At 44.6% G+C, this 23,697-nt stretch overlaps 1 protein-coding gene across 3 annotated transcripts in view; it reads left to right on the forward strand.

Annotated features, from left to right (window-relative positions):
- The window catches only part of LOC132826874 (C-type lectin Cal-like), a 74,533-nt gene extending 59,294 nt beyond the window's left edge, over positions 1–15,239 (forward strand). For 2 of the 3 annotated variants that reach the window (XM_060843138.1, XM_060843137.1), the window contains exons 2-6: positions 4,030–4,112; positions 5,338–5,486; positions 11,870–11,998; positions 12,081–12,186; positions 15,108–15,239. In XM_060843138.1, coding sequence (XP_060699121.1) covers positions 4,058–4,112; positions 5,338–5,486; positions 11,870–11,998; positions 12,081–12,186; positions 15,108–15,196 — 528 coding nt within the window. In that variant the 5' untranslated portion in view covers positions 4,030–4,057 and the 3' untranslated portion in view covers positions 15,197–15,239. The remainder of the gene's footprint in view (positions 1–4,029; positions 4,113–5,337; positions 5,487–11,869; positions 11,999–12,080; positions 12,187–15,107) is intronic. The other variant, XM_060843139.1, reaches the window with a different exon arrangement.
- The last annotated feature ends 8,458 nt before the right edge of the window (positions 15,240–23,697 follow it).

A 23,697-nucleotide genomic window follows, 5' to 3' on the forward strand; every position in this document is an offset into this window, starting at 1 on the left:
CCCACCAACCCTCCTTCCACTCCAATCAATGAGTTCAACACGCGGCGAGATATTGAACAATTCTTCCGCCGCCTTCGCCTCCGTGCCTACTTTCACAACCAAGACTCCCGCCCACACTCTGACGACCCCTTCTCCCGCCTCCAACGCACCCCATCCACCTGGACACCCCGTGCTGGCCTCTTACCTGCCCTCGATCTATTTATAGCCAACTGCCGCCGCGACATTAACCGACTCAACCTGTCCACCCCTCTCACCCACGTCAACCTCTCACCCTCAGAACATGCAGCCCTCCACTCCCTCCGCTCCAATCCCAACCTCACCATCAAACCGGCAGACAAGGGCGGCGCGGTAGTAGTTTGGCGCACCGACCTTTATACCGCTGAGGCCAAACGCCAGCTCACGGACGCCTCCTCTTATCGCCCCCTCGACCATGACCCCACCTCCCACCACCAAACCATCATCTCCCAGACCATCCATAACCTCATCACCTCAGGGGATCTCCCATCCACCGCCTCCAACCTCATAGTCCCACAACCCCACACCGCCCATTTCTACCTCCTACCCAAAATCCACAAACCTGACTGCCCCGGCCGACCCATTGTCTCAGCCTGCTCCTGCCCCACCGAACTCATCTCCGCATACCTTGACACGGTTCTGTCCCCTTTAGTCCAAGAACTCCCCACCTACGTTCGGGACACCACCCACGCCCTCCACCTCCTCCAGGATTTCCGCTTCCCCGGTCCCCAACGCCTTATTTTCACGATGGACATCCAGTCCCTGTACACCTCCATCCCCCATCACGAAGGATTCAAAGCCCTCCGCTTCTTCCTTTCCTGCCGCACCAACCAGTACCCTTCCACTGACACCCTCCTTCGACTGACTGAACTGGTCCTCACCCTGAATAACTTCTCTTTTCAATCCTCCCACTTCCTCCAAACTAAAGGAGTTGCCATGGTAACCCGCATGGGCCCCAGCTATGCCTGTCTCTTCGTAGGATATGTGGAACAGTCCATCTTCCGCAACTACACTGGCACCAACCCCACCTTTTCCTCCGCTACATCGATGACTGTATCGGCGCTGCCTCGTGCTCCCACGAGGAGGTTGAACAGTTCATCAACTTTACTAACACCTTCCATCCCGACCTCAAATTCACCTGGACTGTCTCAGACTCCTCCCTCCCCTTCCTAGACCTTTCCATTTCTATCTCAGGCGACCGACTCAACACAGACATCTACTATAAACCGACTGAATCCCACAGCTATCTGGACTACACCTCCTCCCACCCTGCCCCCTGTAAAAACTCCAACCCATATTCCCAATTCCTTCGTCTCCGACGCATCTGCTCCCAGGAGGACCAGTTCCAACACCGCACAGCCCAGATGGCCTCCTTCTTCAAGGACCGCAGATTTCCCCCAGACGTGATCGACGATGCCCTCCACCGCATCTCCTCCACTTCCCGCTCCTCCGCCCTTGAGCCCCGCTCCTCCAACCGCCACCAAGACAGAACCCCATTGGTTCTCACCTACCACCAACCTTCGTATACAACGTATCATCCGCTGTCATTTCCGCCACTTCCAAACGGACCCCACCACCAGGGATATATTTCCCTCCCCTCCCCTATCAGCGTTCCGCAAAGACCACTCCTTTCGTGACTCCCTCGTCAGGTCCACACTCCCCACCAACCCAACCTCCACTCCCGGCACCTTCCCCTGCAACCGCAGGAAATGTAAAACTTGCGCCCACACCTCCTCCCTCACTTCCCTCCAAGGCCCCAAGGGATCCTTCCATATCCGCCACAAGTTCACCTGTACCTCCACACACATCATCTATTGCATCCGCTGCACCCGATGTGGCCTCCTCTATATTGGGGAGACGGGCCGCTTACTTGCAGAACGCTTCAGAGAACACCTCAGGGATGCCCGGACCAACCAACCCAACCACCCCGTGGCTCAACACTTTAACTCTCCCTCCCACTCCACCAAGGACATGCAGGTCCTTGGACTCCTCCACCGGCAGAACATAACAACACGACGGCTGGAGGAAGAGCACCTCATCTTCCGCCTGGGAACCATCCAACCACAAGGAATGAACTCAGATTTCTCCAGTTTCCTCATTTCCCCTCCCCCCACCTTGTCTCAGTCGGTTCCCTCAACTCAGCACCGCCCTCCTAACCTGCAATCTTCTTCCTGACCTCTCCGCCCCCACCCCACTCCGGCCTATCACCCTCACCTTGACCTCCTTCCACCTATCACATCTCCATCGCCCCTCCCCCAAGTCCCTCCTCCCTACCTTTTATCTTAGCCTGCCTGGCACACTCTCCTCATTCCTGATGAACGGCGTATGCCCGAAACGTCGAATTTCCTATTCCTTGGATGCTGCCTAACCTGCTGTGCTTTAACCAGCAACACATTTTCAGCTCTGATCTCCAGCATCTGCAGACCTCATTTTTTACCCAATAAATAACAGATTACAAGCAGCCCGTATGCATAAGCAAGTCTGGGACAGATCTGAAGGAGTATACCCAGTAACTCTGGAATATGAATGAATCAGATGCAGAGAAAGATCCCAAGGCCTGGAGATTACAATTTTGATTAAACACCATGCGATCAGGGAAACTTGGGGCTGCCCATTATTGATTAGGTGTTTCACAGGATTGGGTGGATAGAATAAAGGGACAGACACAGTGACCATGATCTATGTGATTATTGTAACACAAAATGTATAAAAATGCTGTATTTGACTGTAACAATCAGAGTGTGTCATTGATCTCTCTTCCAATCTGAACCACAGATTAAGGGAGTGACTGAGTTCTCACATCGAGGTCAGATTTGGGGAAGGTCTTTGACCCTCTCCCTGCATTAACCAGCTGTTGCTTGAATAAGAATAAAGTCTGCCACTTGCCTGAATCCTGCCGCCTCCTGAGCCTTTGTCCTCGGTCAGGAGTTATGCTCCTACACCTGGTCAGGCTTCATTGCACTGGTGCCTATTGATAGGAGTTTGGACAGGGACAGCAGAGGCACTAATACATGTATCTCTTCAGAAAACATGCCGACCAGGTATCCCAAAGTTAAATAATCCCATTTGCCAGCATTTGGTCCATATACCGCTAAACCTTTCCTACTCATGTCCCTGTCCAAATGTTGTTTAAATGTTGTAACTATACGTATCTCTATCACTTCCTGTCACTGCATATTCCATACACACATCATCCTCTGTGTGAAAACATTACCTCTCAGGTTCCCTTTACATCTTTCCCCTCTCACCTTAAACCTATGTCCCTTTTTTTTGGACTCTTGGCTATTCACCCTATCCGTGCCCCACTTGATTTTATAAACCTCTATAAGGTCACCCCTCAGCCTCCAACACTCCAGTGAAAAAAAATTCAAGTCTATCCAGCCTCTCCCTGTAGCTCCAACCCTCCACTGAATAAGCCAAGAAACAAGTGGTTTAACCACATTGTCAGAAAAAGAAGGAAACAACAACTAATAATTTCATGCACATTTAATGGAATAAAACATTCCAAAGTTCTTCTGTGGAACACAAAAACTAAATTTAACATCAAGTTTTGTGAATATTATCCCTTTATTCTGGGAACTTCATCTCATAACAATAATAAGTAATCCTAATTGTTTGCACCAATCACATTTATTAAATCCTATTTTCTGAAGTGCAATCTGATTATGGTGTTGGGAACTGTGACTGCCAATTCCATCTCTCACTCAGCACTCACAATGTCACATCATAAATTTTCAGGTGTAGCACATCAAATATTTTGAACATTTTTGAATATCCTGTTGGCTGTCAACCACCGATTGTTCAACAATAATATTGATATCATGAATGGTTGAACCAATCAGATTTGAGTCAATGATTCCATGCTCCTCACAGCTGATGATATATATTGGAAGTAGCAATCAAAACCCCATCACATCCATCATCTGGGAAAGAGAGAGGTAACAATGGGAGCAGGAAATTCCTACCTTTATCCTGACGTATTGATGTTAATGTTGAATCTTTTTTCTATTTCAGATTTGAGGAGAGGCACTTCACCTCAGCCATGAAGCTGATTGGAGTTTTGCTGCTGAGTGTATTGCTCATCAGTAATGCGGCAGGTAAATGGATTCTCTTGTCTCCAAAAATCCACCATAGCAAACGAAAATCAAGATGTAAATTGTCATGTGGAAAGCGTTCCCACAGAAGCTGGGAATTTGGGGCAGTCAGACTGAACGGGATAAGTGCACCTGCAGCAAGTCTCTGTTACCTGAGACCCTGCAGCTCACAGTCACTGTCCTGAAGTGTCAGTCAGACACACTCCAACACAAGAGGGCACACCTTTCGCTCGACCTGATGGAAAAGTACATTGTAGGAAGAACACTGTCTGTGAGAAGGTCGAGAATGAGGCCTCATAAATACTGACTGCAGCCAATGGTCAAATGTTTGAAAAATTGTCCAGGGTCCTGCAATGCTGAATGGGGATGGGAATGAATGAAGTGGCAGAAATATGAGGTGATAATGTGAACAATATGGAGATCTGAGGGGTGGAAGATGAGGTAAGGGAAACTTTTTAACATGAAGGAATGAAAGGAATTGGGGAAGTGTGGGAAATGGGACAGTTGGAGGGATTGCCAACCACTGTGGAGTGAGCTCTCATTTTGGGAAGAAACAGGAGAGATATCAGAAATATTAGTATTGACCGTGGCATCATCAGGACAGAGAAACCAAATGGAACAGATTCCCTACGGAATGTGACATGGGAATATGTGTAATGATGGCATCAGTGGGAGCTGGTACATTTATCCAGTTCTGCCATTGACAGCCTGAGATGAACCATGAAGGCAAATGAAGGGTGAAAATTTGGAGTAAAAAAAGTTTGATGATACTTTAGATGGATTCATAAAATATAAGCACATCACCGACAAGTCAATTAAGGAATTTATATGAAATGACCTCCTCCAGAGCATTGAGAATGTGGAACTTGCGATTATACGGTGCGCTAGAAACAGAGCCCACAGTCCCCATTGAGGGGAAAGTAGACAAGCAGAAGGGAATGAAGTTAATTGGTGACATTGTTCGAGGAAGTGACCAGAAAGGAAGGGGACTCCTGTGGGAAATAAACACTGTCTTTGACTAACTGGATGAAAAGCATCTTTCTGTACAGTACTTTCTCTTTGTTTCCACAAAAATAAACAGAATGAGCATGAAGAAAGTTATTGCAGTCAGGTGGAACGTCTCACTCTGAGGCAGGCCCCATCGAACATGTGCTCACCAGTTTCTAGCCTCATGAAGGGGCAATCAACTGTTAATGATGTGATTATTGCAACTTGTTTTAATCTGCAGATGCTCAACTGACACTGAATTCAACACGTATGGATCAGGACCTGGAGAAACGTAGCCTCAATGGCAAAGGGGATTGTCCTGGTGGTTTCGTTTATTTTGGTTATTGCTACAAGTTTGTTTCTCAGCCAAAGACTTGGATTGATGCTGAGGTAAGTCCTTGGAATCTCCATTGTAAGTTATTGGGTTGTGTTCCTCAGCATTTCTAAAATGACTGGACACAGAATGAAAGAAGCTTCTTGTATATTCCTGGATGTTTCTGAAGCCGTGTATACATTACCTGGGTAACGTGAACTCCATAATATCCCAAAGCAAATGAGGAGGGTAATGAGCTGTGACATGAATCTGCCAGACATAGAGGGTTCCTTATTCATCTAAGGACAACAGTGAGACTTGACTTATTCATTTGTTGGATTGGCGACATACTTTAAAAATTAAAGCCAGACCGTTCAGGAGAGAGGTTAGAAAGCACTTCGACACTCAAAGGGTTTGTTATAGCAAGAACTCTGTTCTACAAACAGCAGTGAATGTTGGATCTGTTGTTCATGTTAAATTTGAGATAGATAATATTTTTGTTAAGCAAAGTTGCCAAGGGGAAGGGGCATTAGGTAGGTATATGGAGTTGGCTACAGATTAGCAATGATGTAACTGAACGTCAGAACAGGCTCAAGGGGCAAGATGGCTACCCATGTTCCTATGACCTTTGTTTGTATGTGGACAATTCCAGCTAGGTCAGCATTTACAGCCCAGCTCTATTGGCCCTGAGAACATGGTAGTGAGCTGCCATTTTGACATTCTGCAGCCTCTGCAGTGTCGGTGCACCGTATAATGTTGTAATGAAGAAAATTCCAGGATGTGATCGAGCAACAATGAAGAAAAAGAGATTACAGGTACAAGACAAGATGATGTGTGGTTTGGTGGTGGTGCCATATAACTACTATCATTCTTGTTCTAGATGGCAGAGGTCACAGGTTTGGAAGATGCCGTTTGTGTAGCCTTGCTGAGTTATTGCAATCCATCCCTTGGATGGTATACACTCTGCATTAGTGATGGAGGGAGTGAATGTTCAAGGTACCTACTGGGTGTGCCAATCTAGTGAGCTGCTTTCTCCTGAATACTTTCAAACTACTTGAGCTTATTTGGTGCTGTACTCATCTGAGGAATTGAAGAGTACACCCTCTCACTCCTGACTTCTACTTTGTATGTGGTGGACCGGCTTTGGGGAGTCAGGAAGTGAGTTAATCACAGCAGAATTCCAGAGCTCTGCCCTTGTAGCAACAGGTATTTATTTATTTATTTATATGCTGCTCCAGTTCAGTTTCTGACAAATGGTACTGTGATGTTAATGGAGGATGATTCAGTGATGATAATCTCATTGAATATCAAAGGGAGATGTACAGATTCATTCTTTCTGAAGGTGTTCTGAAGCATGTTTCCTTTGATGGGTGAGTCCCGAACCAGAGGACACAGTTTGAAAATAAGGAGTAGGCCATTTGGAACAGAATTGAGGAGAAACATCTTCACCCAGAGAGTGGTGGGTGTGTGGAATGCTCTGCCCCAGAAGGCTGTGGAGGCCAAGTCTCTGGATACTTTCAAGAAAGAGTTGGATAGAGCTCTTAAGGATAGTGGAATCAAGGGTTATGGGGATAAGGCAGGAACAGGATACTGATTGTGGATGGTGGTGCTGGCGCGAAGGGCAGACTGGCCTACTCCTGCACCTGTTGTCTATTATCTATTGTCTATTGTGGTCATTGCCTGTTTTAACTGATCTGAGCTTCTCTGGATTGGAGGAGAGTGAAATCAGCATGTGCCTGATCTGATCATCATCCAGGGAAACGTCCTGCAAAATAAATGGTGTGGGAATTCTGTGGGACCAGGATTGGAATTCTGATCTTCAGATCATAGAAAACATGGTTCATTTTGAAGATCTGTTCCCAGCCCATTGAAAAGCCAGATACTGCTTAAAAACCTACAGCCACTCAGCTATATATTCAGGCATTCTCAAAAATGCACAAATGTGTTTAATATTTGGTCTGACTTGTTGACTGGAAATTTATTTTTTGTGGCTTCCTCAGGTCTCTTTCACTTGGTCAGTGATGTCTGCTTCATCAATTAATTTTATGCCTTCCTGTCAGGCAATATTTTTCACATATATTCTACACATAATACATTACATATCTTTGTTTTTTTACTCATATTTGGAAAGCAATGGATTTATCAGAGATAGCCAGCATGACTCTGAGCAGGAGAAGTCTTGTGTCTCAATTTTGATTGCATTTACTGAGCAAGCTGCAGGTTGGCTAACATGGTTCCACCGTTTAAGAATGGTAGTTAGGACAAGCCAGGGAACTATAGACCAGTGAGCCTAACGTCGGTGGTGGGCAAGTTGTTGGATGGAATCCTGAGGGACAGGATGTACATGTATTTGGAAAGGCAAGGACTGATTTGGAATAGTCAACATGGTTTTGTGCATGGGAAATCATGTCTCAGAAACTTGATGGAGTTTTTTGAAGAAGTAACAAAGAGGATTGAGGGCAGAGTGGTAGATGTGATCTATATGGACTTCAGTAAGGCATTTGACAAGGTTTCCCATGGGAGACTGTTTAGCAAGGTTAGATCTCACAAAATACAGGGAGAATTAGCCATTTGGATACAGAACTGGCTCAATGGCAGAAGACAGAAGGTGGTGGTGGAGAGTTGTTTTTCAGACTAGAGGCCTGTAACCAGTGGAGTGCCACATGGATTGGTGCTGGGTCCTTTACTTTTTGTCATTTACATAAATGATTTGGATACAAGCATAAGAGGTACAATTAGTAAGTTTGCAGATGACACCAAAACTGGAGGTGTAGTGGACAGGAAAGAAGGTTACCTCAGATTACAACAGAATCTTGATCAGATGGGCCAATGGGTTGAGAAGTGGCAAATGGAGTTTAATTCAGTTAAATGCAAGGTGCAGCATTTTGGGAAAGCAAATCTCAGTTGGACTTATACACTTAATGGTAATGTCCTAGAGAGTGTTGCTGAACAAAGAGACCTTGGAGTGCAGGTTCATAACTCCTTGAAAGTGGAATCACAGGTAGATAGGATAGTGAAGAAAGCATTTGATATGCTTTCCTTTATTGGTCAGAGTATTGAGTACAGGAGTTGGGAAATCATGTTGCAGCTGTACATTGGTTAGGCCACTGTTGGAATATTGCTTGCAATTCTGTTCTCCTTCCTATCAAAAAGATGTTGTGAAACTTGAAAGGTTTCGGAATAGATTTACAAGGATATTGCCAGGATTAGAGGATTTGAGCTATAGGGAAAGGCTGAACAGGTTGGGGCTGTTTTCCCTGGAGGGTCAGAGGCTGAGAGGTGACCTTATAGAGGTTTACAAAATTGTGAGGGGCATGGGTAGGATAAATGGACAAAGTCTTTTTCCTGGTGTGTGGGAGTCCAGAACTAAAGGGCATAGGTTTAGAGTGAGACGGGAAAGATATAATAGGGTCCGAAGGGGCAATGCTTTCATGCAGAGGGTGGTACATGTATGGAATGAGTTGCCAGAGGAAGTGGTGGTGGCTAGTACAATTGCAACATTTAAAAGGCATTTGGATGGGTATATGAATAGGAAGGGTTTGGAGGGATATGGGCCAGGTGCTGGCAGATGGGACTAGATTGGGTTGGGATATCTGGTCAGCATGGATGAGTTGGATCAAAGGGTCTGTTTCCACGCTGTACATCTCTATGACTCTATGACTCTATGACTCTAAGTGACCAAGATGATTGATGAGGTTAGGGCAGTGGATGTTGTCTCCTTAGACTTTACTTAAGTATTTGACAAAATCCCTTCATAGGAGCTTGGTCCAGAAGATTAAATCACTTCGAATTCACAATGAGTTAGTAAGTTGGATACAAAATGGATTGTCCATAGAAGACAGAGGGTAGTTTTGGAGGGGTGCTTTTCTGACTGGAGGTCTATGACTCGTGGTGTTCTGCCAGGATCAGTGCTGGGACCTCTGTTTGTTATATAGATAAATAGAATATATCATCTGGAAAAAACATTGATGGTCTGATTGGTAAGCTTGCAGATGATACAAAAATTGATGGAGTAGTGAAGAAGGTTGTCAAGGAATAAAGATCAATTGGGAAGTTGGGCAGAGCAATTGCAAATAATGTGTCATCTGGGCAAGTGTGAGGTGATGCATTTTGGGAGGTTAAATGCAAGAAACAAGTGTATAGTAAATGGCAGGCCCCTTATTAACATTGATACACAGAGGGAACTTGGGGTGTCAGTCCGTGGTTCACTGAACATGGCACCAAAATTCTGATTGCCCTGCTAAGGGAAGGATGTTGGTAAACCTGCGGGGGTCCAGAAAGGATGTACAAGGATGTTGCAGGGACTGGAGGGTTCGGGTTAGAGGAGGGGGTTGACATGCTGGGGCTTTTATCCCTGAAATGTCATACGCTGAGGGGTGACTTGATAGAGATTTATAGAGGGCGGCACAGTGGCACAGTGGTTAGCACTGCTGCCTCTCAGCACCAGAGACCCAGGTTCTGTCTGTGTACCCAGGGCTGTAACATCAAAGGAGACCATTATTTAGATTAGATTAGATTAGATTTCATCCTCATTTGAACTATTGTGTGCAGTTCTGGTTGCCACACGGTCGGAAGGATGTGGAGGCTTTGGATAGAGTGCAAAAGAAGTTTATCAGGATGTATTAGCTGTAGAGAGAGATAAGACAAACGTGGATGGTTTTCAGTAAAGCATCAGAGGCTGAGAGGCGACCTGACCGAAGGTTTGAATATTATGAGAGGCATGGATATGGAGGAGGTCGGAATCTTGCTCCCAGGGTGTAAATGTCAAATAGTAGGTGGAATAAGTTGAAGGTGAGGGGGAAAAGTTTGAAGGATATGTTTCAAGGTCAAAAGAGCGTATGGTCAGTTTAAGATAGAAAGGGTTTTCTGAATTTAAAGTACAGCCCCAGCTGCCAGTTTACAGACAGGCTTTTCCAAAATACATACATGTAACTATTGGCTGTTCAATGGATACCTGAGTTTTATTTGCAGTTTTGACAACAATTTGAATTTAACCATTTAATTTAAATTACGCCGAGGATGCTAAACCCAATTGAGTTTGAATTTATTGTATTGACAACATCAGACCAATGAGAAGGTACGATGTTGTGGGGTATAAAATACCAGGGAATTTTGAAAATTGGTCAAAGCAACTGACAGAGAGCAACCATCATCTGAAGAAATGAACATCTTGCTCTCAAAGATGTCTCAGAAGACGCTATCTATCAGAAGGTATCTTTTCCTGGAAAAGCAGCAGAAAGTAAGAAGACAACTCAGAGAGAAGACAGCAGAATAGGAAGGAGATAAGGAAGTAACTGTTTCTGATGGCTGGAGGGAAGACAATGTAAGAGTCTGTTTGGACTTGGGATGAAATTAATGTAATGTTTAATAATTGTCTTATTGGAGCAACAGTTTTGTAGAGTTGATGTCAAACAGTAATTAGTTAAGAAAAAGGTGAGGCTTGGATCTGTTACTAGTTTTTGCTTAGTGTTCACTGTTAGAGTTAGGAAAATACATTGTTATATTTCTTTAAACAGTGGAAATTAGGAGGTCTCTTCCACTCACTCACACTCCAGCAAATTACAAAGTGAGTCAAGCTTTTCTGGGTGTTAGCAGAGGGGTTTGTCTTCTGCATAGTAACAGATATGTGCAAGACAAGGTTTTTTTATACAGAAGATGGTAGGTGACTGGAATGCGTTGCCAGGACAAGTGGTGGGTGCAGCTATGATAGCTACATTTCAGAAATATTTAGACAGACACATGTACAGGTGGGGAATAAAGGGAGACAGGTCATATGCAGACAGATGGGATTACTTCAGAATGCCACCACGATCTGCGCAGAAATGCTCAGGGTGAAAATGTCAAATACAAGGTGGCATAGGTTTAAGCTGAGGCGGGAGAGGCTTAAAGGATCTGTGCAAGGCACGCTTTTCATAGAGGGGACAGTTGGCGGCTGGAACACACTGCCAGGGAAAGTCGCAGATATGTGTTAGAGCTATTGAAACAGACGCACGAGCAGGCTGGAGATAGAGGAATCCTCCCATATACAGGCAGATGGGATGCATTTAGAATGGTACCATGGTCATCACAGAGCTGGTGAGCTGATGGGCCAGTTCCTGTGCTGTATCGTGGACTCAAATGTTGTACTTTCCACTTGGAGCTGCAGCAGATAAATTTATTAAGAGTCTTTCGTTGTTAGGGTTTCCATAATATTTTATTTTTAGCGTGGTTTTTGGAAATGTCATAACTATGTTAGATAGATTGATGATCAGAAATAGTAAATCTTTGCAAAGGCATTGCATTTCTTATCCACACTTTTGAGTGAAATTTTATAATGGGAAAAAGCAATGTGTCCATAAAAGAAAAATTAATGCCAATTGCAGCAAATTTTCAACATTAACCTGGTGGAGAAACATAATTGAATATGTTCAATGTAAAAATGTAGCCAGCAATAAATTGTCTTTTCAAAAATCATTTCAAGTTGCACTGCCGAACGCTGGCTCCTGGTGGTCATCTTGCTTCCATACACTGGGAGGAGCAGAATCGTATTATTGCAGAGAAATTCTCTCAAAGAGAACGAACTTGGATTGGTTTCAACGATATCTACAAGGTAACGTTGCTGGTCTTGTTGCATCACATTATTTAGGGGAAGCAAACAATATATTTTTCAGTGTGAACTTATATCTCCACAGGAGAACTCTTTTCTCTGGACTGATGGATCTTCATCAGATTTTACTCATTGGGCCAAGAACCAACCCGATAACTCTCATGGTAAAGAACACTGTGTGCATTTCTTTGGTAAGTCAATGCTGTCAAATGTCTAAGGAAAAGGCAAATAGATCCATGAATGAGATTCTAACTGGACTCCGTGTGGTTGAGTTTCTTACGACCAAGGCTATTGTTGTTCCAGTCGCAGTATTTCACCAGTCATAACATAACTGGAAAAACATTATACTGATTTTACCAAGATGATCAATTGAAAGCTTTATCTATAGCAGGTTTTAAGCACAAAGAGCCATCAATCAGGTTTCTTAATGAATCATTGATTTATTCTCATAACAGAACTTATCAATTGAAGTCTTCATCGATTTAACATCGTCGGTGATGTAGAAGTAGGTTATTATACTCAATGCGAACACACACACACAGAGGAAATAAAGCCCAGCTTTCTCTCTCATAGTTGGCTTTGTCCTCTTTAAGCAGACTGAGTAAGGGTTTGTGGTCCATGATTAGCATGAACTTTAACCCACAAAAGGGATTGATGGAACTTTCTGACTCCGAATCTCCTTTGTATTCTATCTGGGTGATTTATGCTCTGCGTGAGCAAAAGACTTGGATGTGTAAGCTGTTGGGTATTTCTCACCATTGAGCCACATTAGAGCTAATACCACCCCAATGCCATATGGAGATGGTAGAATGCCAACACCTTTGAGGATAATAACTTCAACTTTACTTCATTGTAAGCTTGGGAATGTCTGAGACCATTTCTAAAGCTGACCCTGCATTAGAAGTTGATGCAACGGCACCAGGATGTATGTCAGGTTATGTTTGAACTTTCTGTAATAAATTACCAGGTCAAGGAATGAGCTGAGTTCCTGGACAGACATGGGAGCTGGGGTATGTTTGATCACCTTCACATTATCTTCCAATGGGTGGAACTCGAGTAGGTCACTTGGGGAACCTGGAACATTTGTGGTTCACTTGTAAGGCATCGTCCCACTTAGGAAAAACATTTAAAGGACTATGTCCAAGTTCTCTCAGTGTTCCTTATTGGTTTCCCCCATTATTACAACATCTTCAAGGTAAATATTGACCTGAAGTAAACCTTGCAAAATGTTCTCCAACATCTGCTGAAAATTACACCTATTATGATTCCCCAGATGGCAGTTTTGTATACTGGTACAAAACCTTGTGGGTATTAACTGGGAATCCTCGTCAAACTGCAATTGCAATTCAGTGTGGCTCATGTCCTGCTGAAGGACAGCTTTGTGTATAAATCCTCTAACTCATGGATTGGGTATTTATTCAGCTGCAAAAATAGGGTTCACCATTTGATTTAAGATCCCCAAAATGGTGCACCGACCCATCAGGCTTCAAAACTGGTAAAACCGGTGCTTCCCATTCCGTGAATTGGATCGGTTTGATGATTCCTTCAATTTCCAGCCTTCTCACTTCTGCCTCTTCTTTTGCCTATAAGGCACATGGCACTTGGCAGGCCTTGCAGAATCTCAGAACTGATGGATGGTCAACATGCAAGGTGGCCTGGGTTCCTCAGATAGTCCCTAGGCTCAGTGGCTAACTCTGCTGCCTCACAGCACCAGGGACCCGGGTTCAAATCCTGCCTCGGGTGACTCTCTGTGTGAATATTCTTCCTTCTGGGTGCTCTGGCTTCCTCCCACAATCCAAAGATTAGCCATGGGAAAGCAGGAGTAGGATCAGGGTGGGATGATCCTTGGAGAGTTGATATGCACTTGTTGGGCCAAATGACCTGTTTCCACACTGTAGAGATTCTATGAAATTCTACGCCTTCTAAGAAGATTTCTGGACATTTAATTCAGACTTCACTCAAGCAGCTATTTTCTATTTGACAAATCTTAACCTATCCTAGATGAATCTCGAGCAGCCCCCATTAAGCTTGTGCCTGAGTCTTTTATGATAATCACTAGTAACTGAACCAGCTGCCTTTCAGAAGAGACCGGAACAGAGGCTGAACCATTAATCTGCAAAGGTTCCATCGGATAGATTCTCAGCCGAGCTGAGGTCCTGCATAAAATTCAGGGCTGGAGTCCAGAGCAAATTTGATCAAAAACTGGTTCTGTGATCACTGATGTGGGTGCACTGGTACTGACCTCCATTAGAACCTATGATTAATAGAGGTTTATCTTGATTGGTCCTAATTTAGATATTCCAAATCAGATAGAGGCAGCCTTTCCAGGATATGAACTCACCTGAATATCTCCGAGTAACCCTCCACCTCTCGACAGGATTTGACTCCCTGATTTAAAACTATATCATCCAAAACACGTTATTCTAAATTCATGATTCAGCTTTTGTTCCTGCTTTTCCTGGTCTGTCTGGTTTACACTGGATATCAATATTCCAAGGCAATCCCAACAAAGGAAAGGACCTAATTGCCCTGTACGTATAATTGTTTGTGACCCAGATAATGTGGACCTGTCGAAGGATCAGACTGTAACATGTGATCAGCCTGTTCCATCACAGCCAGCTCCAGCCGGTGATCAGACAACTCCTGTTCCTGAGAGAGCTCGCTACCACCTGGGGCTCATTCCCTTATACTCCATTTCCTTGTCAGCAGCCAGTGAGATCAAACCTCGACACTGCCCTGTCTTCAGTGATTGGTCAGTTTGACCACGGGCAAACATCACAACAGTTGTCATCTGACACAGTCTGTTCATCTTCCACTCAGTCAAACAATTGCTTGTTTTCTCTGGAAAGAGGCTTAACTCTCAACTTTAATGAACCTTGACCTCAGGCCAGTCTGTTCCAGTTGTTCATGAAAGCTATTTCCTTCTAACATTGGTGTTTTTTAATGAATCGTGTGGTATTTACACATCATCACCCTGTGGCTTAGGGTTACGACCAATGCTCTAAATAAAGCAATGGGGAAAATGACAAGATCATTGATACTCTCAAAAACACAGAAGGAACCAATCACACAAATAGTTGTCTGATTTACCGAACTCTCTTCTTTTCTCCAGCATGGAAACCTGATTGGAACGATCTGCCTTGTGATTCAAAATTGTGTTTCCTTTGCTCCTACAAACTGCCGTCTCCCTGCTGCGAGTGAAAGAATCTATCGCTGCTCCATGGATCCTGTCTGGGAGTGAATGTAGTGCCTCAATCTGCTTGTAGTTGCGGTCACAGCCAATGATGACTGTACTGACTTAGTTTCACAGCCAAGAATAAAAATTGCATCATGAGTTGTGTGTTTGTTACTGTGAGTCTAGTTTATAGCAGCCTTCCTGTCCCACTGATGCTTCCTACCCATCTGTCCTTTCAATGCTATACTGGGGAGGAGACAGCAGAACAGGGACATGGATAGTTTATAATTCATTTCTGCAAAGGAAGGATTAGAGTCACAGAGACACAGAGATGTACAGCACAGAAACAGACCCTTCAGTATCAACTCATCAATGTCCACAAGATATTCGAAAATGATCGAGTCCCTTCTTATCCACATACCCATCCAGCTGCCTGTTAAATGTTGTAATTACACCAGCCTCCACCGCCCCTTCTGGCAGTGTATTCCATAAACACATCCATCTCTGCGGGAAAACATAGCCCCTTAGATTCTTTTTATATCTTTCTCTCTCACCTTAAACCTCTGCCCTCTAATTCTGGTCTCCGCTACCCTGGGGAAAAGACCATAACTGTTCACCCTACCCACACCCCACATGATTTTACAAACATCAATGAGGGCATACCTCAGCCTCCAACGCTCCAGGGAAAATAGTCCCAGCCTATTCAGACACTCCCTATAGCTCACACCCTCCAAATCTGGCAACCTCCTTGTAAATCTTTTCTGAACCAGCTCAAGATTCACAGCATCTTTCCTATAACAGGGAGACAAGAGTTGAACATAGTATTCCAAAAGTGGCCTAACCAATGCCCTGTACAGCTGCAACATGACCCCCATATTCTGATACTCATTGTACTGACCAATAAGGACAAACATACCAAACACCTTCATTAACCTGTTAATCTGCAACTCCACTTTCAAAGAACTATGACCCTGCACCCCAAGGTCTCTCTTTGTTCAGCAACACTCTTCACGACCTGAACATTAAGTGTATAAGTCTTGCCCTGATTTGCCTTTCCAAATTACAGCACCTCACATTTATCTAAATGAAACTCCACCTAAAACTCCTCAGCCCATTGCCCATCAGATCAAGGATCCATTGTCCTCTGAGGTAACATTTTCACTCTCCACTATGCTCTTCGGGAACTGGGCCGACCAATCCTCGATCCCCTTCACTGTCAGGACCGACCACCTGAAGGTACTGGGTATTTGGTTCAGGGGGCCTGGGGCATGCGCCAAGTCTTGGGAGGAGTGTATCAGCAAAGTGAGGCAGAAACTGGGCAGATGGAAGCTACGGTTGCTCTTCATTGCGGGAAAAAACCTGGTCATCAGGTGTGAGGCACTGTCATTGCTATTATACGTGGCAGAGGTCTGGCTTATTCCCAGAACCTGTGCCGCTGCAGTCACCTGGGCCATCTTCCAGTTTATATGGAGATCAAAGATGGACCGGGTCCGAATGGACTCGCTGTATAAAAATCTGGGAAACGGGGGAAAACGTACACCCAATGCCACCCTCACCCTCATGGCCACCTTTGTGTGTGGCTGCATCAGGCTGTGCGTGGATCCCCAGTATGCAATCACCAAATGTCACCAAGGTTCTACCTGTCCCCGGAGTTGTGAAGGATGGGCCTGGCCTCGCTGCCATGGAACGCTTCGACCACAAGTCCATCAGGAAGTGGTCAGCACATAGTGTCCTTGAGACCCTTCGGGAAAAGGAGAGGGCGGATCCTATCGAGCGGTTCCCTGAGCAGACTGTCAAAGCCATTTGGCAGAATGCCTCATTGCCAGAACTTTCCAACAAGCACCAAGACATGGCTTGGCTGGTGGTGAGAAGGGCTCTGCCTGTGAGATCCTTTATGCACGCCCGGACTCTCAGCCACACTGCACGCTGCCCTCGAAGCGGCTGCGGGATAGAAGAGACTGTTACACACCTCTTCTGGAATGTGCCTATGCAGAGGAAGTCTGGAGAGGAATGCAGTGGTGTATGTCGAGGTTCGTCCCGAGCGCCGTGACGCGGGACTCCGTGCTCTACGGCCTGTTCCCCGGGACGCACACCGAGACAAACATCAACTGTGCCTGGAGGATCATCAACTCGGTGAAGGACGCTCTCTGGGCGGTCTGAAACCTGTTGATCTTCCAGCTGAAGGAGTTGACCCTGACTGAGTGTTGCAGACTGGCACATTCCAAGGTCCAGGACTACGTATTGAGGGACGCGCTAAAGTTTGGGGCAGCTGTCGCCAAGGCGCGGTGGGGAAAGACCACCGTGTAACGTCTGCCTGCCTAAAGAAGAACAGGGATCCAACCCAGACATTTGGGCTCTGCTGACACCTCAGCTAAATATATGGGCATATGATTGTAAAATGTACAGATCTGTATATAAAAATGATAAATTCTGATCTCTGCATGCAAATGTTTACATATGTATGGCATGACCAACTTTACAGACCATCAAATTATTTTATGAATAAAGTATATTTTTGAAATAAAAAAAAACTATACTACCAATTTTGTTATCGGCAACGTTATTAATCATGCCTCCTATGGTGACTTTCAAATCATTTATATAAATGGCAAAAAGCCTTGCACCCCGCACCAATCATTGCTGCACACTTATAGTCACCAGTCTACAGTCTGAAAAGCAATCCTCTACCAATATGCTCTGACTCCTACATTGAAGCCAATTTTTTTATCTAAGTGGCTAGTTCTCCCTGTATTTCATGTGATCTAACCTTGCTCACCAGTCCACCATGTATGACCTTGTGAAATGCCTCGCTAAAGTCCAATTGGCAACTTCCACCATCTTGCTTTCATCAATCTTCTCCATCATTGTTCAAAAGAAATTCAATCAAGTTAGTGAGACATGATTTCCCAAGCAGAAAGCTATGTTGACGATTGTTAATCAGTCCTTGCTTTTCCAAATACATGTAAACCCTGTCCCTCAAAATCCCCTCCCACAACATACCCATGGGTGACATCAGGCTCACCATTCTGTAGTCCCCTGGCTTTCCCTTACCACCTTTCTTCAATAATAGGCCACCACATTAGATTGCAAGGTCCAACTCCATTCCTCTTTGGGAAGGTGCTGGCTGTGAGCTTCCTTCTTGAATTAGTGCAGTGTGACTGGAACAGGTACACCCCGTCTTCACAGGGAGGGTGTTCTAGGATTTAGATACAGTGACAGTGAAGGAATAACATTCGTTCCAGGTCAGGATGGAGTGTGCCTTGGAGGGGAACTGCAGTTTGTGGTGTTCTAATGCCCTTGCAGGTCTGGTTCATACAGCTCACTGATTAGGAAAGTGTAGTCAAAGGAGCTGTGGCCAGGAGCTGAAGGCCATCTTGTAGATGGTACACACTGTTACCAGGGGGTGCTGTTGGTGGAGAGAGTGCCAAGCAAGCAGCATGTCTTGTCCTGGGTGGTGCTGAGTTTCTTAAATATTGTTGGGACTGTGCATACCCAGGCAAATGGAGAGTATTCCATTACATTCCTGACATTGACCTTATCAACAGCCTGTGGGGAGTTGGGATGTGAGTCAGTCACTGCAGAATAACACCTTTGACCTGCATGTTATCGAGCTGGGCTCAGGACATTACCCTGAGGAAGTTGGGGCACTGTGCCTTCGATGATTCAAGTGTCTACCTCATAAAAATGAAATGCTGGGTTCATTTCCCAGCAATGCCTCTATCTTACTTTTAGTGACCCCTTGGAGCACAGTGGTTGTGTCCCTAGCCCTGGACTGAGAGGCCTGGATACAAACCCCACCTGCTCCAGAGGTGTGTAATAATGTCTCTAGACAGGTTGGTTAGAAGGTTATCCTGAGGAAGTCCTGCAATGATGTTCAGGGGCTGAGATGATTGGTCTTCACTGACCACAACCATTTCCCACACCCTGCCCCTGACCCTACACCCTGCCCCTGACCCCCACACCCTGCCCCGATATCCACACTTCGCCCCAACCCCCACACCCTGCCCTGACCCACACACCCTCTCCTACACTCCACCCACATGCTTAAGCCAGGCCCGAGCCCCACACCTTGCCCCTACCCCCACCCCCACCCTGCCCCTACCCCCACCCCCCCCCCCCCCCCTACCCCCACCCCCACCCCCACCCCCACACTCAGCCCGGCCCCTGCACTCTGGGCCAAAACCAGACACCCAGGGCCCAAAGCAGACCCACCAAAGGGGTCACTGTTAACAAGCTATCGGAAGCCATTAACAACATCTCAAGGTGATCAAACCAATTAACCCAATGCCCCTGAACGGTGAAGACCTTGTAAAATTTGAGTAGCTGCCCAGGAAGGTATGAGAAGCCGGCCCTGGCAGGGGCCCAACCTGACCCCACTCTCCCTCTGACCCGAGAGGTCCCTCTTTTCACGGCAGAGACCAGAGCAGCTTGGCCTCTGACCAGAGAGAGAACCAACCCGTGAAGAGAGAGGAACAGGCCAAAGAATTCAACAAACCAGCAAACGTTACCAGTCTCTGGGAAGTATTAAAGTTTAGAAAGAATTGGATAGTTAGAGATAGCCTTGTTAAAACTGTAAAGATTAGCTTTTATTGTGTTGTCTTCAAATAAAGACATGACTGTCCCACTCACTGCTGCCACGTGCTGCATCATCCTCCATCTGACACACACAAAGGAAATACATTTCACACTTACTGGTCAGGTGGCTCTACAGGGTCCTAGAGACAGAATTGACATTTTGAGAGAAGCCCTTCATCAGGAAGGGCTCCGGCTCAAAATGTCAAATTTTCCTGCTCCTCGGATGCTGCCTGACCTGCTGCGCTTTTCCAGCAACACACTCTTAACTCTCATCTACAGCATCTGCAGACCTCACTGTCACCAGAAATTTGATGTCTGTTTGGCACAAACCACACGATAAAAGTTCCTTTTACATACTTCTCTGCCTCTTCATTCAGAGCTATACAAAGATTCAACAATGAGTTTTTTTTATTAAACTCATTGATTTGCTAATATCTTTCTTTCTCCACTTTCAGATGATCTGTGATATTATTGATCCTTCGTGTCCCTTCCCTCTATGCATTTAGAATCTGTTCCTACCTTAATGTTAGTCACCATCCCTTTTTGCTGCTGCCATATTATCTGTGATTAGAATTGATTCAACATACGTTCCTTCTTTATACCTTCATCTTGTTGGGTTTCAGTTATCCCAACTGCATCTGGTCCTTAGTGACTTATAGGACCCAGATGATATGAATACTGGATAATTCAGAACCCAGAGTGAAACTTGGTTTGTTAGATCCTTTTTTTAAAAAGAAAACCAGGGAATTCAGAAACTGAACATAGTTACTAGAGCCTCTCAATGTACTTTAACAAAAAACAAACATTGAATAATCCAGATCAGCTAAAGCAAATTGCAAACAAACTTTCAACTCACAGCATCAATATGGACTTGACCAGTTTCCTCATTTCCCCTCCCCCCACCATACACCATTTCCAACCTTCCAGCTCATCACCATCCCCATGACCTATCCTACCTGCCAATCTCCCTTCACATCTATCCACTCCACCCTCCCCTCTGACCCATCACCTTCACCCCCACTCACCTATTGTACTCTTTGCTACCTTCCCCCACCATCCTATGACATATCACCTCCATCCCCACCCCATTCACCTATTATACTCTTCGCTACCTTCTCCCCACCCCCACCCCTTATTTATCTCTTCACCATGGAGGCTTTCTGCCTCTATTACTGATGAAGGACTTTTGCCTGAAATGTCAATTTTCCTACTCCTCAGATGCTGCCTGTCCTGCTGTGCTTTTCCAGCACCACTCTGGTCTAAAGTCTGGTTTCCAGCATCTGCAGTCTTCACTTTTAGCTAAACTCACAATTACCTCAAGATCAACCAAACATCCCTATCCTGTATCCAACTGCTTTGCCTCAATTCCCTTGCACCCCAACAAAATCAACTCATTAACCTTCTGAATTATATTCTCCATCTGTCTGCTTTGCAACTCTGTTGTAAAACAATAGGACTTTTTTTTTGCCTCCCTACAGTTTCTTCATGCACTGAACTTTTAAGCCCTATCAGAAGGAATTTGCAAATGCAACAGACCCGTTTCATTAAAAAAAGGTGATTGAAATGTTTAATCTTTGCAGCAATGCCTGACCAATCAGAATCTGCCTGCCTAGATTGAGCATTAAGGTTGACTGTTAACTATTCTCACTGCAACCCACAGGCCAATGATAGATCAACCAATCAACATCCTCTTCTCATGATGAATAAAATCATGTCCTTTTTTTCAAGACTGTTGAGCTTCTTTGAAAACATTCATTCACAGGATGTGGGCATCGCTCACTGGGCCAGCATTTATTGCCCATCCCTCAATGCCCAGAGGGCAGCTAGGAGTTAACCACATTGGTATGGATTTAGAGTCACACATAGGTCAGATCAGGTAAGGTTGGCAGACTTTCTTCCTCAAAGAATATCAATGTACCAGATGGGCTTGTCCCCTGCCAATCAGTGAAAGATTCATGATCATCATTTGGCTCTTATTCCCAGATGTTTATTGAGTACAAATTCCACCATCTGCCATGGCAGTATTCAAGCCCAGTCTCCAGAACATTCTCTGGCTCTCTGGATTAATAGTCTGTGTATTAAGCGATATTCAGTTGACAACAGGTTGCCGATTGGTTTCTGGAGTTGTGGCCTGTTGTGGATGCTAAAGCTCATCAACCTGACAACAAGTATCTGATTGGCTCTTGGGCAGCTGAATAGTTTATGGATGTGCATGATGCTGGCAGAACCCTTTGGATTGCTGCAAGGGCAAATGACATGGAGATAGTGGCTTTCTCTTCATTAAATCCCTGAAGCCTGAAGAAATCTAGATTTCTTTTCCCTCATCAGTTATTATAAACTATAACCTTTAACCAGCAATTAAGAGACTTTACAGTTATAGTTAAACACTAAATATTAAGATCAATACTCAATGCAATTCAAAATGACTAATTCTAGAGTCAAAAATGAATTGCATTAATATTTGCATGAATGAATATGCTAAATCATTTAAAGATTTTTGAGATTCAAAGGGAAAATAATAACATATATAAACACAGTTGCAATGTTTTTACTGCAAATAAGAAATTATGACAGTTCCTTATGAAGAAAAATGAAGAAATATCAAAGGGATCATGCCAGCTGATAAAACTTCTTTGAATTTAAGAAAATTTTGACATGTAAAGGAAAGAAAAGGCATGATTTATCGAGATACTTTTCAGGAGGAAAAATAATGCCATCTAAGATGAAGGATAAGCAAATAAAACATGTTGTTGGCTAGAATTAAACAGAACTGTTTAATTTCTGCTTTAAATTTATTGAGAATATTTTATTGGACAGCAACATTCTTCAGGACTCATGAATGAGATAGAATAGTAATAAATAGGATATGTAAAAATAAGTAAGAAGTGATTAAGGCAAGAAGCTAAATCATGAAAAAACACAGCAGCAAATAAGAATTGGAACAATGTGTCCTGGTGTAATTCAGTAGAATGGCACTTTGGTATTAATATGTATTTTAGTGGAAGAAAAGTTTAGATGAGAGTCATACGTTGATAGCTTTCTCTTGGTGCTGTTTGTAATCTTGTCTATTTCTTTGAAAGAGAATTGAATTTGTTGGTTGGGCCACCAGCCAAGGCATCAGCACCAGAACAGGAGAATTAAACAAAGAATTAGATTAGGGTCCCTACAGTGTGGGACAGGCCCTTCGGCCCAACAAGTCCACATTGACCCTCTGAAGAGTAACCCACCCAGGCCCATTTCCCTCTGACTAATGCACATAACACTACGGGCAATTTAGCATGGCCAATTCACCTGACCTGCACATCTTTGGACTGTGACATAAAATCGGAGCACCCGGAGGAAACCTACGCAGACACAGAGAGAATGTGCAAACTCTCCACACACAGTCGCCCAAGCTGGAATTGAACCTGGGTCCCTGGCGCTGTGAGGCAGCAGTACTAACCACTGAGCTGCCAATTTATTACATTTTTTGTAATTAGATTTCCTACAGTATGGTAACAGGCCCTTCAGCTCAACAAGTCAACACCGACCCTCAGAAGAGTAACCCACCCAGACCCATTCCCCTACCCTAACTAATGCACCTAATACTATAGGCAATTTAGCATGGCCAATTCACCTGACCCACACATCTTTGTGACTGTGAGAGGAAACTCACGCAGACACAGGGAGAACATACAATATCCATACAGACAGTCGCCCGAGATGGGAATTGAACCCAGGTCCCTGATGCTGTGAGGCAGCAGTGCTAACCACTGAGCCATCGTGCCATAGGCGTTTTGACTGATCACATGAGTGTCAAAAGCGCATGGCATGGTGTGCCATGTAATTATCCTAGAAAATGTTGGAAACCTGTTCAAAGTGGAATTGTTCAAAAGTTGGAAATTGTTGCACTGAAAACCATGATCAATTCAGGGAGTTTGTTCACTGAAAGTCAAAGACAGTTATCAGAGAT

This window comes from Hemiscyllium ocellatum, chromosome 23, assembly GCF_020745735.1.
Source record: "Hemiscyllium ocellatum isolate sHemOce1 chromosome 23, sHemOce1.pat.X.cur, whole genome shotgun sequence".
Lineage (NCBI taxonomy): Eukaryota > Metazoa > Chordata > Chondrichthyes > Orectolobiformes > Hemiscylliidae > Hemiscyllium > Hemiscyllium ocellatum.